The 21047-nt window shown below is 32.4% G+C and overlaps 1 protein-coding gene and 1 long non-coding RNA gene across 2 annotated transcripts in view; one reads left to right on the top strand and one right to left on the bottom strand.

The window, feature by feature from the left end:
- Window positions 1–35: 35 nt before the first annotated feature.
- On the top strand, window positions 36–1755 carry LOC306863037. Its single transcript, XR_013783637.1, has 3 exons — window positions 36–145; window positions 605–697; window positions 1634–1755. It is a non-coding gene; the product is annotated as an uncharacterized lncRNA (long non-coding RNA).
- A 1023-nt stretch (window positions 1756–2778) lies between these two features.
- LOC306863679 (suppression of tumorigenicity 18 protein-like) overlaps window positions 2779–21047 on the bottom strand; it is a gene marked incomplete at its 5' end in the record, with an annotated part of 64132 nt that continues 45863 nt past the window's right edge. The window contains 14 exons of the mRNA XM_079407181.1: window positions 2779–4702; window positions 6169–6312; window positions 6405–6508; window positions 6689–6777; window positions 7918–8139; window positions 11204–11284; window positions 11717–11779; window positions 12422–12490; window positions 12624–12686; window positions 12826–12932; window positions 14299–14544; window positions 18323–18519; window positions 20396–20595; window positions 20841–20933. Coding sequence (XP_079263307.1) covers window positions 4562–4702; window positions 6169–6312; window positions 6405–6508; window positions 6689–6777; window positions 7918–8139; window positions 11204–11284; window positions 11717–11779; window positions 12422–12490; window positions 12624–12686; window positions 12826–12932; window positions 14299–14544; window positions 18323–18519; window positions 20396–20595; window positions 20841–20933 — 1819 coding nt within the window. The 3' untranslated portion in view covers window positions 2779–4561. The remainder of the gene's footprint in view (window positions 4703–6168; window positions 6313–6404; window positions 6509–6688; window positions 6778–7917; window positions 8140–11203; window positions 11285–11716; window positions 11780–12421; window positions 12491–12623; window positions 12687–12825; window positions 12933–14298; window positions 14545–18322; window positions 18520–20395; window positions 20596–20840; window positions 20934–21047) is intronic.

Raw genomic sequence — 21047 nt, 5'->3', positions numbered from 1 at the left:
GATTGGCTAGTAGGCTACAAAGACGATCAGCGATTGGACAGTTTAGGAGTTGTTCGTATTGACGTAGCTAGCATAGCAAATAGCACTTCGGAGAAGACGGGACATGAGTGAAAAATGCTTCAGTACAATGTCCTTTATTAGATTGGTGAGAAACAACTGCTGTCTACTTTTACAAATGGTCTTTAGAACTCACGTAAGCAGCTTTCTTGTAAAACACCCAGCGTAAATCAAATTATTTCTGGGTTTAGCCGTGAATCAGTGGTTGTGACAAGCATTTGAGCAGCTGGGGTCAGGGTCTGTGTGTTAGCAGACTGATTATGAAGATGACTTTTGGCGTTGAAATCTGTTGACAGTGGCTCATTCAGAAGCACTCAATCCACAGTTACTCCTGGAAAGGAATAAGCATGCCTTGTTTACATCCAAAGCACCCACCATGTGCCTATAGGGTTGCATCACTGCATGCTAAATCAGTCTGAATACAAGCATACTGCTGTCTGGCATAAATATAAGGTCTGTTGGTTGTGTTTGTTATATGTCAGTGCTCTCAGCCGGACTGGAAAACAGTATTCACTTACCACAATGACATCTTTTTATTTTCCCATAGGCCACTCTACCCTGTTCACCCATCATGGCCCTGTAAGATCCACTTAGTCCAACTCTACTGGGAAATTATCATTATGAAACCAGTTCAAAATTAGTAAGTGTCCCTTTATACATCTGGACATTAAGTTTCAATGATAGGATTGACTGCGTAATACGTTTTTTCCACATACATCAGGCCATAATGTTCAAACACTGTACCATGTTCCCAAAAATAACTCTAGAACAATATACTATAGGTGTCACGATTGCAAACTGTGGCAAAACGAGGAACAAGGAGACCGACAGCACTCTCATCCAATGGGTAAAATGATCTCAAAGCAACAGAGGGTCATATAAAACTCCACTTTAACCCCAAAATGTATAGAGCACTTTTCTCCTCCTAGAATGTATATGTAGATAAAAAAAAAGACAGATGGAATTAGATGCAGATTCTTTATAAAACTATCTGCTTATATTTTAATTGAATGGGTTGTATGTAAGCAAGTAAGAGTTTACTTAGTTTGAGGACAAATATCAAATCTTTTAGGAGAAAGATTTGAATTAGGTTAGTCTGTAGTTATAATTAACTTTATATTGCAGCAAGAGAAGATTCTGGCATGTCCCCATGTATGTAAATCAATGGTTAAGATCAGATTAAGATGAGAAGACCACTTTATGTAAAACAGCATGTACTAAAAATTGTGCACCCAGCTCATTTCTGATGCATACAGCAGCTTATTGACATTTATCACCTGCATGAGTATTAGAACATTTAAAATATAGTTAAACTCATTCCTATGCAGTATGTGCTAATGAGGACAGCTAGTATTGTGAGGTGGCTGTAGAAGTTCACTGGCGCAGCCATCAGCACACAGGCCAGGAGCAGCTCTGCTTTTTCTCTGATTTTCATGACATTTCTGTAAATCGCCATGAACATGGCATATTAGCAAATCCCACTGAGAGATTCAGGTGAATCAACACAAATCAAACTACACCGTATTCTGTGCACGTTTGTCATGGACCGTTTAATAATTGTTGGTTTTGTTTGTAGGTGACGTGTAACAGGAAAGCTGTGCCTCATTTCAGGTAATTAGATGTAATTTGCATCATCATCAACTCATCAAAGGCAAGGATAAATTACTCTGATAATCATAAAAAGATAATTACAAAGGGTAACAAACCGAGCATCGTATTTACACGGTGCAGATTTTATATCAGTGCTGTAGGGTCACGTGAGGTGCCTGAGGAGGAAACGCTTTAAATACCTCATTGTTTAATGATTTAACCAGTCAAACTGGTTAAAACTTATTGTTAATTTGCTCTTGCAGTTGCTAAATGAAGGCCTGAAACCGTTTGTACCTCAAAGTTGAATTCATACGTCATCTGCTGGTAAATATGATTTTTTTTTTGAAAATCTTATAATGTTCCCTAGGCCTAGAACATGTCAAGAGCACAATTTAAAATTTGATTTACAAATTAATACATTTTAGATTTGGCCATTAACATCAAACTTCCGTGAGGAGCAAAAGTGCTCATTCATTTCATGGAGATTCAACCTTTTCAGACATTTCTGCAATTTCTACACTATATTTTTGCAGTTTTATGGATACATTTGAGACTTTATGGAATATGTATACTTTCAAAAATGATTTTTCACATAGTAGAGCACTTTAAATGAACTGAGTGAAAAGTTGAGAGCAAATTAGTTGAGTCGGTTTTTGTAACGTTACACTGGCAAATTGTATAATTTTGGATTTGAACTTTTATTTAATCGGGAAGCCATTACAACAAACTTCTGTGAGGAGCAAAAGTGCTTCCCTATGATTTCATGAAAATTCAAGACATTTTTTCCAAATTCTACAGTGTGTTTTAGCAGTTTTATGAATTAAATACAAGACGTATATAGGTAATGTTTGTCATTTTAAAAATAAATTTTTACATAAAACGAGTATTTAAAATGAACTACAGAAGATCAAATGTAGTAACCATGTGAAACCACCAAAATGTATGTATATTTATGAAAATTTTAACCTAAAATATATATAGTAAAATAAGTTCAGATGTGTGTGTGTGTATATATATATATCAAATGCACTCTTCATATAGCTCTATATATTTGTATATGAGCTTTAATATAAATGATATTATTTCTATAGGACTTTAATATGAGCAACTGTACAATGAGGGCTATGCAGATCATTTCAATAGTTTATTTCTACCATACACAAACTGTACAACACAGCGCAGTACTGCTTATGAAATTTGAAAAGTGTAAGGAAATCCTGATATACAAACTACTCGAACTGAAAAAAGAAATAATTGAAAAACAAAAACAAACTCAATCATTTACAGTACTGTGTATTATACTATGCTTTTCTTTTACACAAAAAAATTCATATCACATTACAAAACATCAAATACAAAAAGGAAAAATAAATATTCCTCACAAAACTTCCTGAGCAAACAATCTGTGGTTTATAAATTAAAAATTAGGAATTACAAATAACTTAAACAGAATTAATCATGATTTATACAGTAATTTAGGATTTAAAAGAAAAAAGATTCGGTTTTATGCTCATTTGGTCAGATAATAGTGTTTTATTCCATCTGAATGAATCAATGGACAACGTAAAAGTAAGGTTAAACTCCTTCAGTGTGCTAACTAACCGATCACGCATTTGTGACCCACTCGAAATAAACACTAAATAACAGAATAAAAGTGCAAAAGTGTACGTTTAGTGTTAGAGAAAGCTTTAAGAGTGCTGCGACGAGGCCGTTTGTGATAGTAACACAGCAAAAACAGCACTCAGATCTGCTGAGGTGACCTCGGCCGTGCATTTAAACACAAAATCAAGTAATACAGATTCAGTCAAAATGGAAAGATTACTCTCTATTGCGATTCCTTTGCTGTAACTTTTTAGATTTTAGTGGCTTGAAGACATGGAGTGCTTTGAGAAAATATCATCCATCAAACCTATTTGAGAGCCCACCGTTTGTCGCACAAAAGAAGCCAAAGGTTGAGGAGTTCAGTCTCACAGAAAAGAATAAAAACCGTATTGTGCCTTATCATAAAACACTTTTTTTTACAAGAATATCGTTACATACTTAAAATGGCGTATAAACAGTAGGTAAACAGAGTTTAGAGGCTTTTCATTCAGAAAATAAATATACTGCAGAATAAAATGAATCACCATTTACGTAATACTGCTCTACCACAAAACATATCATATTCCATGTACTCATTTACATTTAGGCACATATATGCACACACGGATGTGCACAGCAAAGGCAGTTCATATGAACAGAAATGGAAATAAGTTTTGTGTGTGTGTGTGGATGATTTGATTTTTGCTCACTGTACAGTCGCTTAGAGAGTTAATCGGATAAAATATTTTTCTTTTTGCTAACTTGTTAGAATTTATGCATGAGCACAAATGCTGTCATTTCAGTGGCATACATTAACTACATTAAAAAATGCATACAGTACGGCTCTAATAGACCAATAACAGCTGCTCACCAACAGGTGGCGCAAGTGGACTATTCTTACATTTGACATCAGTTATGAAGGAAAAAGTCAACGTGATATATTTTGAACGACTAAAACTCCCTGTTATTGTACAACAAATGCAAAATAAAATTCACAATATGTAAGACTGGCCTTGCATTTTGGAGTTGCAGCAAAAATGATAGCAATAAATAAATAAATAAATAAGATCACTGTGAGATAAATAGTACTGATGATTAAAGATAATATGTAGCAATAATATAATAGTCAAGCAAACCATAGGAAATAAATAAGTGCAAAAGGAGGTAAAAGGAACATTGAGCTGTAAAAATGTGGCTGGTAATTTTCAGTGCAATTAATTATTTGTCATGGAATGGAGTTACTCTGTTGCTGTTTTAAACGACACATATCTTGCACAGATGACAAAGCCAGCCCTCTGCAGACAATCAAACGGTTGTGAACGAGAGTTTGGCCTTATACGTGAATGCCCTTGATGGCCTGTCTGATGCTGTCCAGTAAGGCCTTGCATTCGGGTGAATACTCGTGCTCTGAATTGTTGTACATATCCATCAACGTGTTCACGTACGCTTCAAAGTTCTGTTCGTTTATTGGACCCTGAAACACATTAAAGAGCATTCAATGCATTAACTCAAAAATGCAAGTTTCATAATGTTTTTAAAATGCATTCAACCCTTACAAGCATGTACCATTTGAACTACAGTTTACCTAAAAATACCATAAAAACTACAGCTATTGTTGTAATCATATTGATATAAATCATCATATTAAATTAAATTGGCCTACAAACAAGTTTAAGACCCATGTGGCTATTAAATTGTCTTATTTCACTGTAGTAGCTATGGCACTTTGTTATAAAATACACTGTAAAATATCAAATGTGCAGCTGGTTCCTTGAAATATTTATAGCTGATAAAAATGACTTTCATTAGTGTAATCTAATTTATTCAATTTGATTTGGTCATATTAAATAATCGTTTTAATATTATATGATTATTTTAGTTAATGCATTAACTAACATTAACAACGGGCATTTGATACAGTATTTATTCATCTTTGTTAACGCTATCGTCTTTCGTACATTTTGAAATTAACTTTTAATTGAAATTTACTGGTAATTAATGTAGCTAACTAATATTAACACAGGGTTTTTGTGGGTCAACCACAAATAAAGGCCTTAAAAAGGTCTTAATCAGAACACAAAGTTCTAATTTCATAAAGTCATGGGATTTAATTAAATTGAAAGAGAATAAATGAATGAATGCATACATACAGTCTTGTTACATTTACTTGAAATGCAATGAGAAGATAGTTGAAGTCTTGTTTTCTGAGAAATTGAACAAATGTAAGTGATTAAACTATAACAAATATCTCTCAATAAAGTATGAAAACTATCATTTTATTTACTTCGCCTTAAAAAAAATGATTGACTTGGCCTTCATAAAACCTGCAGAAACCTTCTAAGTAGAGTATTACCATATTTTTCAAGTATTATGTTACTTGAATACCGGATTTTTCACAGTATAGTTAGTTACCGTGACCAATGTTTGTAAGGGACCTTATGCAGTGATCAAAAACGGTGCAATAATATGTGACCCTGGGCCACAAAACCAGTCTTAAGTCGCTGGGGTATATATGTAGCAATAGCCAAAAATACATTGTTTTCTTTTATGCCAAAAATCATTAGGATATTAAGTAAAGATCATGTTTCATGAAGATATTTTGTAAATTTCCTACCGTAAATATATCAAAACTTCATTTTTGATTAGTAATATGCATCGCTAAGAACTTTAAAAGGTGATTTTCTCAATATTTAGATTTTTTTTGCACCCTCAGATTTGATTTTCAAATAGTTGTATCTCGGCCACATATTTTGTCCGATCCTAACAAACCATACATCAATGGAAAGCTTATTTATTCAGCTTTCAGATGATGTATAAATGTCAATTTCAAAAAATTTTGACTGGTTTTGTGGTCCATATTTGTTGACAGAGATCAGGTTATGTTTTCCATGTTTATCAGAGTGTGTCTGTGTAAATGTTTCAGCGTGAGGTCTGTCTCACCATTTGCGGCAGCTGGATATCTGTGAGACTGTTGATAAGTGCTTGACTGAGACGCGCTAACTCCTTCAACAGACTGTCGTTGTGCTGCTCGATTATTTTATTCTCCTCCTCGATAGTTTTCAGGTTGCACTCCATCGATGAAATCTGTTTTAAAACAGGGAAAAACTTCAGCTCTGAAACTACATTACCCACAATGCTTAGCTTGAAAGAAGGTAAAATGAATGCATGTTATTTACCTGAGTCTGGAGCTGCATCATGTCTGCTTCTATCTTCAGATTGGATTCATTTAGCTCCTTTATTTCGTGATCCAAGTGCTGCATGTCTTCATTGTTTTCAATACCTGATTGACAGAAGACAAAACAATATTAATCTCAACTAAATTACTTGAGAAAGCTGCTGTAACTTTTGAAGCTCTTTATTTTTACTTATTGCACACTATAATGATATTAGCAGGTCAAACATTCAGCATTGAGCTTCATTTGATGCTCTTTTATAGTTTTTAAGCGCTTGAATTACTCACCGCTGCTGGTTTTGAGTTTGATGGTCATCATCTCCTCATCGGAGAGCTTCTTCTTGATACTCTGGGCGTTTAGTGGACATCCTGACAAACTGTCAACAAAACACAAAATCTACAGATCAGTACTAGCAATTTAGAATTTTTATTTTTTTAACTGTAATCTAGTTTCAGATTATACGTATCATATATTACCATAGTCAGCAACATTCACAGAATGTTTGCATTTACAAATAATAACATTATTGGATACTGTAATGGTGGTCAAAAATGAATAAACTCAAGATATATATTGATTTTAGAGGAAAATACATATTTTGCATCATGAATACTGTAATTTTTACTTATTCCAGAAGTCAACCTGTATATATTTGTGTATTTGAATATTTATTTTGTATATTTATGTGAAAAAATAAACAATATTAATAATCCACATATGTTAGCTTGATTGAAAATAATAGTAATAATATTGGATGCATTATAAAAATAATATAGCGAGTTCTGTATTGTGTGTGTATATATAATTACAGAACAAAATGCATATAAGACTTTTGTTATCTTATTTCTGTGTATAAGTGTATTTTAATATTAATTTTGTATATTTATGTGAACATTTTTATATGATATAATATATAGTATTATTACATTATATATATATATATATATATATATATATATATTATGTGACCCAAGACCACAAAACCAGTCATAAGGGTCAATTTTTCAAAATTGAGGTTTATGCATCATCTGAAAGCCGAATAAATGAGCTTTCCGTATGGTTTGTTAGAAAAAAAATCAAAATATTGAGAAAATCACCTTTAAAGCTGTCCAAATAAAGTTCTTAGGAATGCATATTACTAATCAAAAATTAAGTTTTATTATATTTACAGTAGGAAATATATAATTTATGGAGCACGATCATTATTTAATATCCTTATGATTTTTGGCATAAAAGAAAAATCTATAATTTTGACCCATACATTGTATTTTTGGCTATTGCTACAAATATACCCCAGCGACTTAAGACTGCTTTTGTGGTCCAGGGTCACATATAATAGAATTTAATGTATATTATATTTCAGTATAATAAAAGATAGTATATATGTGATAAGTTCACAGTGAATGTGTTCAGGTTGGGTCAAGAGGTCTCATTATACAGTAGATACTAGGTTTAAGATTACTAGGTTTAACATCCATCAGAACTGAAGTTCCAGGTTATCGTATAGTTTCCTCACCTCCTGTGTGTGACAAAGACGCTGTTGGCATGACCCAAGCCGTTGCAGCCGGGCAGAGGGCAGTGCGGAAGCTCCTGTTTACAGAGCTTCCAGGAAAAGGCCGATCCGTTCACGGAGCTCTCCTTCTGCCTCTTGGTGGCGATGGGGCAACTTCCTGCGCTGCGATGCGATGTGTATTTACCAGACACGTGGCCCTGACCGTCACAGCCGGCCACCGGGCACCTGGTACACGAGAAAGGAAATATATACTTACTATCGCATTAACAACAAAACAATGCACGCTGATTTCACTGAAGATTATGTGCATCCTGGTAAAGATATTTTCACTGTTCATGAACATAGTACATAAATTAAGACTTTTTTTTTCCCCAACAAATGATCAGTGAATGTAGGATCATCAACATTAGGAGATAAATATTATTTTTCATATTCATTTTATGAGCAAAATGTGAGATATAGTAAAATATGTTTTTGGTACTTAAAAACTAATATAGAATAGAATAAAATAAAAACTTAAAAAAAAATATGTCTCAGTTAATAAGTAAAGCAGTTATATTAATAGTGAACGTTTTAGGCCTAATTTATGCAGTGCACATATATAGATTTCAGAATTTGCAATAACTTTAAGGTTATGATAGCTTTTATAACTAAAACCTTCAAAAACATTTTACTTGAAATAAAATAAACATTAACCGAAATAAAATAAAATGTTTTATAAAAATGTTTTAATTCAGCTTGCTACCAAGGCAACATTTTAATCTCGTTTAACTAAACGAAAACTAAAACAAAAATAAAAAAGGAATAAAATCTATATAGGGGTATATATATGGGTATGTATTTAATGACTATAAAAAAAGGACAAAAACTCACAACAAAATCACTAAAACCTTTTGTTTTTAATTTGATTTTAATTATATATTTTCAGTTGGTTGAAATTTTAGTGTTTTTGTTGTAGGGTTTTGTCATTTTTAGTAGTGCTTTATATATATATATAGATAGATAGATATAGATATATATATAATATCATTAAAACTTAAACTAAAATTAAATAAAAACTGAAAATGTAAAAATAAAATATAATAAAAAAACCTATAACACTATATGAGTGATACTAAAACTATACTGGTTGGGGTGAACGAGATCATAATCTGCATCACAAAGGTTGTTTGGTATAGATTTCTGGGTCACCATGCCAAAACCCACACAGATGTGACCCGACCCCTCGACCTGCTTAAATGAAACCCCCCGCGCAGCCCTCTTTTGTTGTCCTAAACTCAAAAGAGTAACAGTGATTGTCAAAGATAATCTCTTATTTGAGACTGAACTAGTTTCAGAGCTTACAAAGTAAACACAAACGAGCCCGTATACATTCGCTCGATAATTTGATGGCTAAAACTTCCGAGGGCCCACACCGCCGCCACGGCACGTTTGTCATTTCGCGAGTCCGTAAACACTCCCACCCCCAATTTGCAGAGTTGGAAGACTTTTCAAATACCATTAAGAAGATTAATCCTGTGAAATGCTGATTAAAAATGTATTCAAAGCAGAAAAAAGGGAAGGAATAATTCTATCGGCACAGGCGGACTTCGTCGGAAACGCACTCCAGTAAATAATTACGGGCAGGGAGGTTAACGTGCCGTCGATGGAAAACATAAGCCCTAGCAAGTTGAAGACTAGAGTGGTGAGGAGTTGGCCAATTTATTTTGCTGCTCACTTTCCCCCTAGGTCAGTAATGGAATGACATAAATTGCACATAATTGTTGCGCGTCCTCCACAGGGGGGAAAAAGCACATGATTTGGAGGTGGCTGACCCTTTCCCTGATAGCCCATATTGGAAGAGGTGAGAGGTTTTCTGGGATAGTACAAATAGCTCGTCTGCAGGCCTGTATTGGAAAGGTTGTTATGGCAGTTTTGGCTCTAATACGCTGACTAAAACAAGACAACATTGCGACTCCAACACTGACCATCGTGTCCGGCTCTGGGAATGGCGTTCCTGACCGCGGGACAACAGAGATGGACCATATGGCCGCCAATTTACAATAATCTAGCGACATTACAGATGTACTTTCTGTTTCTCCACCCGTCCATTTCTCTGCCTCTCTGTTCCTCCTTTATTGTGTGTGGACCTGCTACCGTCTAATTCCTAAGCTCTCATCTTTGCATTAGTAATTAAAAATGAAATACTAGCCCAGATGCAAAAGTAGGAAAGCCCTGTCACTCTGGGTTAGACTTCGGATTTAAGGCTGGAATCAATTCAATTAATTTTTTTTCCCTCCATAGTATTATGTTTTTAAAGAGCAAACTGCAGCGTTAATTGTAATTAAATGAGATCTTACGGGAAAACAAGGAAAGAGTTTTGAGCTCCCTGAATTAAAAGGATAATATTTTTTTAATGTTTTTTTTTCTAGGAAATGCAGCGCTACAAACATAAACCATCCTTGTATTTTTATTAAAATAAAATAAAACGTATGGATTTATAAAATGATTTTTCATCTAGCTTTCATTTATGTTTTATTTACATGTGTTTTAATGTGAAAATAATTGTTTTATGCATTTATATGCATCCTTTATATGAAAATGAAATTGATTTTCATTTTAAATTATTTTATAATACAAATATATATATATATATATATATATATTTTTTTTTTTTCATTAATTTATTAGAATAATTGTGGGAGACAGTGAAATAAGGTTTTTAATGTAAAATATTTACATAAACATATTTATTTTATTTTATATAAATATTTATTTATTAAAAAATATTATATACAAACAGTTTTAGATATATTATTAACAAAGCACCATTTTTATAAAGATACAGACATTTGATACATTTAAACCTATGTATACTAGTTTAATTTAAAATTCATTTTATAATAGTTTTCAAAATTATGAGGAAAAATTGTGGGATATGGTCAAATATAGTTTTTTTTTTTTTATTAAAAAAATTATCTGTGAATAATTCAAAATTTTCACACATATTAACAGATCACTAATTTATAGTGATGATAGTCATTTAATACATATCATACTAGGTTAATTTAATTTAATTTTATAATAGATTTCAAACCTGCCAAATAGTTCTCACCGAAAAATTGTGACTCGTGCCTCTAATGCTTTAGAAAAAAAATTTATTTCTATTAAAGATATATATTAAACCTTTCAAATAAACAAGACATTTTGTGTAAAGGGATGATACATTTAAGTGTAAAGTAAAACCTTTCTGTTCAATCTAAATATTAACAGCAAGCATTTGGTTGTCATTGTTTTGGTGGTGTCTTACTTCATCTCTGGCTCTTCTTTGTCCTCTTTGCTTGGCGTGAGCTTCAAGCTTCCTTTCCTGGCACGAGGGCACCCTGACAGACTGAGAAGGAACATGACATATGTGACGAACCTTTCAGAAGTTCAAGCGTGCAGACGCGTGTGTGAGAAAGATACGGCCGCTGCATTTACTGCGTGATGCTTCAAGCTTTGACACCTGTCGTGTTGCCATTGAACAGGGGTCATTACCTCAACAGCCGTGAAATGCCATAAAGTATTTACTCTTTGGCAATTACCCGGTTTTAAATGCAAATGATTTAACCCATTGAGTGCCTTTGTGTGGCCTGATGTCTAAAATCTGTTAAAGTGTAACATCTAGAACTAGAACACACTGGTTTAAAAATGAGACATTGTGTTATAATGAAAAGCATGACCATTTTTGTCATGCAGAAACATCAAAAACTGCCACTACATTTTCATCTTTCATTGAAGTCTAAGAATATTTAATAGAGATGTCCTGTCAAATGAGGCTCACCTCCTGTGAGATGCGTAGTTTCCTGTCACATGACCTGAACCGTCACAGCCAGGAGTTGGACACCTTTAAAATAAATAGACATTTGTGTCAATGATATAAATTAATATGATGTAGGAAAAACAGAAAAAAAATAATTATATATATATATATATATATATATATATATGTGTGTGTGTGTGCGTGTAATATTCATCTGATATATTGTAATATTCATATATATAATATTAAATAATTATCTTTCACACACACACACACGCACACACATATATAATGTATGTATGTGTATATATATATATATATATATATATGTATGTACACATGTATGTACATAAACAGTTTGAATAAATTGATATAACAATAACAGTAACAAATAATAAATATTCATATTTACAAATTTAAATGATGAATTTTTTATTTTTTTTAAATATTTAAAATAATTAAATACAACTAAAATGTTTAGGTCATAATAATTTATTAAATATTTTAATAAATAAAATGCATTATAAATAAAAAACAATGACAATAATAACAGTAACAACAAAAATAATAAATATTTATAATTATAATTATAGTACAATTATAATTATAGTTATTACTTATAGTAATTTATAAAATACATATTTACATTATTTCTAAACATTAATTCTATGTAGTTTTAAAATCATTTTTTATTTTTATTGGATTGAAACTTTAGCTAATTCTTACTTGAGCTCTTGAGAATTAGCAGCCATTAGTGATTTCAGGGTCTTGTCAGCCAAAGGGCAACCTGATACACTACAAAAATGAATGAAAGAAAGAAAAGAAAAAAAAAAACATATAGATATTATGGATATTTTTTCAAGGTTATTTTACTGCTTGAAAAAATAAAGATGATGAAAAATATGCAGGGCTTTTTTTTTTTTTTTACCTTCTATGTGACGCATAATTTCCTGTCACATGACCACTACCATCACAACCTGGTGTCGGACAACTGCAAAGAGAAAAAGACCAGATTAATGACCAGATGCACACAGCCTATGATTTCTTGATCTACTATACATGCTCGAATTATTACCAGGGTCTCTTTATCATGTGAAACCCCTAAACAGCGGTTCAAATAATGTTATTACCTCATCAGCTCTTTCTTGGTGTCTCTTATGAGCATCTTGTTTTTTGCCATGTTTGCATCTCCACTGTACACTTTATCCTCGAGAGACGCTTTCTCCAGCTGATCCATCTGCAAGACAAGAGACAGAAGGTCAAAACAATGTGCAATTTTCCAAGAAAAGTCGCGACGGTCACTTAAAAAATGTCATTCTGTGAGCACACGTGCAGTAATAGTCTGTTAGAGGTCTGATGCTGCTTAAGTATACTTAGTAAAACATATATCCATTTAAACTCCATTATAATCCCTCGTAGTATTTATGATGGGCGTAAAACCTTTGGATTTACTTACTTTTTTTATAAGGTAAGTATCTTTGCGCACCAGATGTCAGAGGGAGAACCAGACAAACATACAACTGTCTGGGTTTGTTCTTTGACTCTAAAGAGAATGAAAAATTGTCGGCTTTTCAGGAACATTCTTCTGCAATTTCTTTTCAATTTAGTGTCATAGCAGCACATCGCAAGAGACAGTGCGCCTAAGGTCGCGGCTGACTGAACCAGATCATTTAGATGAATAAATAGAAACATAAGGGTTTTAAATTGAATGTGCTACTAATGTAGCGTACAATAAAGTCAAAGAGCATTTAGACACTGAATGTATTTCCTCAGGACATTATTATAATTAGACATTATAAATTTTGCATAATACATACTTCAAGTTTTTTTTTTTTTTTTTTTTTGCTCAACAAGGATGCATTAAACTGATCGAAAATTGACAATAGAGACATTTATAATGTTTCAAAAGATTTCCAAATGTATCATTTATTTATCAAAGAATCAGGAAAAGAAATGTATTATGGTTTCCAAAAACATATAAGCAGCTTGTTTTGTTCACTGTTTCTTGAGCAGCAAACCAGCACATTTGAATGATTTCTGAAGGAAGTGACACTGAAGACTGAGTAACAGAAGAGTAATGATGCTGAAAATGCAGCTTTGCATCACAGAAATAAATTACATTTTTAATAGTGCTGTCAATTGATTAATCGCGATTAATTGCATCCAAAATATTTTTTTTTGCTTATATAATATATATGTGTACTGTGTATATTTATTATAAATACACATACATAAATTATATATTTAGAAAATATTTACATGTATATATTTATATAATTTATATTATATATAAATGTATTTAATATACAAATACAACATATTTTTCTTAAATATATACATGCATGTGTGTGTATTTACATATACATAATAAATATACACAGTGCACACATATATTATGTAAAAAAAAAATTGCGATTAATTGCGGTTAATTGTTTGACAGCACTAATTTTAAGTTATATTCAAATAGAAAAGTTATTTTTAACTGTATTTAAACTGTTTCTACTTTTTAGCAAATAAATACAGCTACGGTGAGCGTAAGAGATTAAAACATCTCACCGACCCAAACCGTTGAATGGTAGTGTAAAATACTGCCTCTGTCTCACCTCTTTGTCTTGCTGCGCAGGTGTTTTGCTGTAGTTCAGCGGCGTGTCCCAGGTGTCCTGTTCGTAGAGGACGCGGTAGATGGCCGGGGAGATCTGGAGACCCGCCGCTTTGGCTAGAGAAGTTTCAGGTGGGGTGAAAAAAGCGTCTCCTAACGCCGGCATCATGGGAGAGTCCCTTGCCTTTTCTCTCTTTTTCTTCATACTTAAATCCAGCGTTCCATTCTCATCTACCTCTATCAGCGAGTCCTGAATGACAAAGAAACATAGAAAGTCTTGTTGATACCCAACCTTTGATAACCAGAGCACTTTTCCCATAGAAAACAGTGTTTTGAACTTGTTTTCTGAGCCAAAACCTAGAAAGTCACACTACTATTGCTCACAGTTAAGGTTAGAGACTTGAACAAACCCCTAACTGTGAATATTATAAATCTGTGCATAACTCATCCAACCTTATTTGTGTTACAGACATAAATGATACCTTAAAACTCAAAACATGTGGTTTGTTTCAATGTGGTGCGCTTTTACTTTTCTAACCAGTCAAACTTACAATTTTTGCATTGCAGACCATTTTTTAAGGAAAATTCATACTTTTTATTCAGCAAGAATGCATTAAATTGATCATAAGTGACAATAAAGACATTTATAATGTTACAAAATATTTATATTTCAAATACATTGTTCTTTTGAACTTTCCGTTCATCAAAGAATCCTAAAAAAAAAAAAAAGCACAATTTCCACAAAAATATTAAGCAGCACAACTGTTTTCAACATTGATAATAATCAGAAATGCTTCTTGTGCTGCAAGTCGGCATATTAGAATGAGTTCTGAAGGATCATGGGACACTGAAAACTGGAGTAATGATGCTGAAAATTCAGCTTTACAGTACAGGAATAAATAAAAAATTAAATGTATTCAAACAGAAAAAAGTTTTGTAATTTGCAATATTTTTTCAGAATATTTCAGTTTTTATTGTATTTTTGAGCATACAAGACTTATTTAAAAACATTTTAAAAAGTCTTCCCAAGTAAAGTTTTTGTGTACATAATATATATATTTGTGTGTACTGTGTATATTTATTATATATATAAATACACATGTATATATTTAAGAAAAATGTTGTTTATATATTAAATATATTTATATATAATATCAATTATATGAAAATAAATATATACATGTAAATATTTTCAAAATATATGCTGTATGTGTGTCTTTATACATACAATACATAATAAATATACACAGTACACACACATATATTATGCAAACTTTAATTTTGGATGTGATTAATCGCAATTAATCGTTGCCCAGCACTAGTTTGAATATTTCACCATCTTATTTTCAGATGATTAATAATAGCACTTTCTATTTGATATGTATTGGTTTTCTAATTAATGAACATATGAATTTTAGTTATTGAAAGGTAGTTTGTGAATCTCAGCCAAAGTGGTTTTAGGTCACAATCATTAATAGTGTGTTTAAAAGCTCTGTGTTGCTTAATATCATAACTTTGACGACCAACAGATGTGCTGGTGTATGAATGTGTGTTATAGCGAACTCGTTAACTGCTTAAAACGTGACGCACCAATTATTCCACACACATTTCTCACGGTAGCAAACAAAGGAGAGCTTATCAGGAACTAATTGTGATAATTCAGATTACAAAGCAAATATGGCTCTCTCTGAAACCAGCTAGAACCGACCGACAGCACACCTATCGAGTTCATCCCTGTGCAGGATGTGAGTTTTTCTCTCCAGCCTCAGAAACAAGTGAGGTGACATCTTTCTCCCACACTTCCATGAAACGCTGCAAGAAGATAAGACGTATTCTTAGAAAAAAAACAAGCGACTTGGCACAAACAGGGAAATGGAGATACTTAACATGCATAAAGACATTTCGACGCAGACATCAGCAGATGACAGATCGGCTAACACTGTTTTATTCATTCGCTCAGTTTGTACAGTATACCTGCTCTCTGCCCACTGAGTGCTGGGACTACGAACGGCCTGTGTGGTGTGTAGGTGTATGAAGCGTTTCACGCCATACTTCTGCGAGTTGCTCTCAGTTTTATGTCTCCGTGTCTAAGAGGAAGACCTGATTTGATTGAAGCCGCCAAACTGGATGTTTCTCAATTTTACTAAAATCTACAGTATTAGGATCCTGGATTGCTGTTTTCTTTTTTTATTATTTTAGCATAATATAAGAAAGTAAGTTAAATCACAATTACATTATTTTTCACAAGTGTATATATATATATCAGTTCATTAATCATTTATATACAAATATTATTAATAAATATATTATATAATTATTTTAATGAAAAAATAGTTTTACAAATATATAAAAATATATATTATATTTAGATTGAATATTTAATAGCACACTTTATTGGCATATTTCCATTTTTTTAAAAAGAGAAAAGAAGAAATAATAATAATAATAATAATAATAAGCCAGATGCGAACTTGCTTTGCCCATATGCAATGACTCCAGCATGCTTTTTAATACATTTTTGTTGTTTTAATTATGTTAGCACATAAGAAAAGTTTACATTGTACACATTATTAATTCACATTAATTACATTAAAGTACATTAAAAAAGTATATATACATATATATATATATATATATATATATATATATATATATATATATATATATATATATGAATAATTTAAATAATTTGTATTTAAATGTTCTTAATAAATTAAATTATTTTATTAACAATTTTTAAAATAAAAATATTTTGCATAAAGCCAGAAGACATTTATTTTTTATATCATATTAATATTTAATAGCAAATTTTTTGCCACTTTTCCACTTTTGGCTGGAAAAGTGGCCATGACTCCAGCATGCTTTTTAATTCATTTTTGACCGTTCTTTTTTTTTATTATTATTTTTATTTTTTTATATGTGTATACCAACAGTTTGTTTTTCTATTGAAAAAGGGGCTGGGTATATAAAAAATATAATGTACATCGAAGTAAACCGGATGGATCAAACTGTGTGTTATTTTTCCACTTATTACTAAAATACACAGCATTAGGATCCTGTATTGTTGTTTTTATGTTTTTTTTATTTTTTTTATAAAATTTTATTATGCATTTTGATTAAATTACGTTCACTTTCAAGTGCTTATTTTATTAATAACAAGGTTGTATAGTTTCAGGAATGCATAAAGCCAGAAAACTTCATATTTATGATTATAATAGCTCAGTTTGTTGGCATTATTTCACTTTTGTCTATGAGAAAAGAAAAATATGTCGTAAAAATTACGTAACCTGGACTCGAACGCGCTTTGACTATTTGCATATATGCCTGTGTGTTCATGTTTTCAATCTTTACTTATATCAATATTTGTGTATCAATAGTTTGTTTTTCTATTAAGAACAAGGCTTAAATAAAAGAACACAACTCTATCATAACATATCCGTTTTCGCACTGTAACATACATGATCTGACGGCCTGTGTAGACTTTCCTTATTTAATTGAAATAAAATGTCTATTAATCCTCCAACCAATTGATTTAATCCAACTTCTCATAGATCATCTGTTAGAGATCAACGCCAAAGGATCTGTGTGAGCTTATCTAGGATAATATATTACTTAGCAAAATGTCTTCGACCATCTGCACTGAAAAAAAATAAAAAACACAGTCTCTCCTGCAAACAAGAGAAAGACCCAACATTACCATTAGCACAAGTAGAAATCAAATACACAGCCACATGTTTTACAAAAAGCCTTATAATTGTCATAGAGAAGGAAGCTGTGATTGTATTCCTCCCAACTCTTTTTGATGTGATTACACAAATTCTCCTTTGTGTACATTAAAGCTTTAGGGCCAGTGTGGGTAAAAGAAAAAAAAAAGCTCCCACTCTCTTGTTGTTGTGCCACCAGAGGCAACACAGTTCTCTGTGCCAAAAAGTGTCTTTTGATGTTACTCCTCTTTTTCATACACAAATCACAGTTGTTTCAGAATGACCACATTAAATACCTTTTTCTGAGTGGTCTAATTTGATTACCTTTGTGGATGATGCCAGGGGCCGGCTGGGGGGCAGGGCCTCGCCGTTGTCTCGGCAACGGGTGGAGAGGTTGAGGATGGCTGCGGATGCGATGTTGGACTGGAGGGCGTTGCTTTGGGCTTTATGGCGACTGGGGCTGTTGTCTCCGGCCATGATCATGCGACCACCAGAACCCAGAAAACAGGGGAACTGAGCGGCTGGAAATGGTGGAAATAGTTAGTATTCAGAAAAAGAGGAACTGAGAGAGAGGGAGAGATCATAACTGATAATATTATGCAGAGAGGAACTGCAAACCCACATCTATGTAGAAAGCAGGTTTAAAAAGCATTATACATATACATATTATACACTGAATGTATTCTTAATAAGAAATATTATTACATTTAATCACATTTGTTTTTATTATTCAATTACATATAAATGAATATACAGTGCCCTCCATAAGTATTGGAACAGTAAAGACAAAATTGCTCTGTTGGCTGTGGAGTCAAGATATTTGCAAATATGATTAAAAGATGAATATGAGACAAAACTACAGAATGTCACATTTTATTATTAGCCGTTTCAACACATACATGTTTTACCAAATAAAAAGAACAGCACTTTTAGTATTCATCCCACTCATTGATGTGAGCATAAGTATTGGGACAGTTGAACATAAGGCAGATATTCCTTGACTGAACTGGCAGGGTGTTTTGGGTCATTGTCCTCATGCAATATGAAGCACTTTCCAATGAATCTGGTGGCATTTTCTTGAATATTGGTAGGCAAGATGGTTTTGTACCCTTCCAAATTCATTCTGCTACTGTCATCATACATTAAGTCATCAGTAAAGTTGAGAGGGCCTGTTCCAGAGGCAGCCATGCATGCCCATGCCATGACACCACCTCCACCATGCTTTACAGATGAGGCTGTATGCTTGGGATCATTTGCAGTTCCCTTTTTTTCTCCACATTTTTTTGCTTTCCCATCACTTAGATAAAGGTTCATCTTTGTCTCATCAGTCCATAACCAGTTCCAAAACTCTTCTGGCTCACCTTTGTGCTTTTCTGCAAACTCTAATCTTGCCTTTCTATTTTTGGAGCTGGTAAAACATCTGTGTGTTGAATCATGTTGATGTTAAATAAGTATATAATGTTAATATTCAGTTTATCTACAAAAGGCTTACTACACTGTATTTGAACAATTAATTATACAAAAAGATGAATTTAAATCTGTCTGGGCGCCCCCTCTCTATCTCTATCAATAAAATCATTATTATTCATATTATTTATATACATTACAATTATACAAATTATTATAGATTAATTTATCATATACATGTATAATTTGAATAATGTATAAGTAAATATGATTAATATATAATAATATTATATTTCATACATTATGTAATTAAATTAATAAGAAAATGTAACATAACTATATATTCTATTTACTAGTTACAGTATATATTTTTATTTAATATTATATTTTATTCATATATAATTATTAATTATTTTATTAATAATATATTTATATAAATATTATAACTTATAAAATTTTAATATATATATATATACACACACACATATACATATGTGTTTATACATATGTGATTTATATTAATATTATAAATGAAGAAAAAAAAAATCTACAATAAAAATTACATATTTGTTAAATTCATAATTATGTATACATATAATTATGTATACATATATATATATATATATATATATATATAAATTACATAAGGGGGAGGGGGTAACAGAAAGGACTTTTACTTTTTCTAAAGAAAATGTGAATGGTGTTTTCACATGCAAATGAAGCCAGGGTGTTGCTAGGCACTTGCCAAGAAGTTCTGAGTGTTTTCAGTGTTCTTATGTGGTTGCTAGGGCGTTCTAGGTGGTTGATTATTGGCCCGAATCAGGGTGCTTGATAAAGACTGAACAGAGCAGATTGTATGGCACAAACAAAAGACTGTACATGTACATGCACTAAGTCACATATGATGACCCTGAAAACAACTTCTTTTTTTAAACAGTAATGTCAGTGCATGCTGGGCAACCTTTGATTTGAAACAAAATAGACACTCACAATCAGGAAAGTGTGACGATTCGTGACTCTGGTCGGATGCCATCTGAGCCTGCTTGCCAAAGACCTGGGCGTCAAAACTGGCGTAGTCAAAATGGCCTTTAGTGTACTTGTCCATGTCTTTGGCCATGCTGGCCTGCAACGCTGCCATAGGATGTGCAAATCTGTACGTGAAGTCAAATTTCTTCATGTTTCCTAAAGGTCTGAAGAGAGAAAAAGAAAACATCGGGACTTCAGAATTGCACTAATGTTTGTGTTGCTGCTTATTCTTCATCATAAGAAGTCATACATTAATTATATCATTTAAAGCTCCGAAAGAATGAACAGGTGAGATGCCTATTATTATCTTTCAGAAAGAATGCTTATGAACTTATTTTCAGCTTGCTTGATTGTAAAGGAATATATAAAGGATATGTATAAGAGCTGTTCCTAGATGAAGGTTTCTTACCTCGTCATCCTCTCTGCCGTCTGTCTGCACTTTGCGGGTTCCTCCTGCGGTTTGGAGATCTTCTCTGCGGCAGCTATCGGGCAGCCTGAGAGACTGTGTGAAAACAGACATCAGAAGTTAGTCTCTTCTGGGTTGTTAACTTTATTTTAATTGAATTGGGGTGCACTGAAGTAATTGTACAATTAAAAAGAATCCAATAGTTTCTAT

The sequence above is a fragment of the Barbus barbus genome (genome assembly GCF_936440315.1).
Source record: "Barbus barbus genome assembly, chromosome: 44".
Classification (NCBI taxonomy): Eukaryota; Metazoa; Chordata; class Actinopteri; order Cypriniformes; family Cyprinidae; genus Barbus; species Barbus barbus.
The sequence above is the reverse complement of the archived record's forward strand: the minus strand, read 5'-3'. Positions and strand labels throughout refer to the sequence as shown.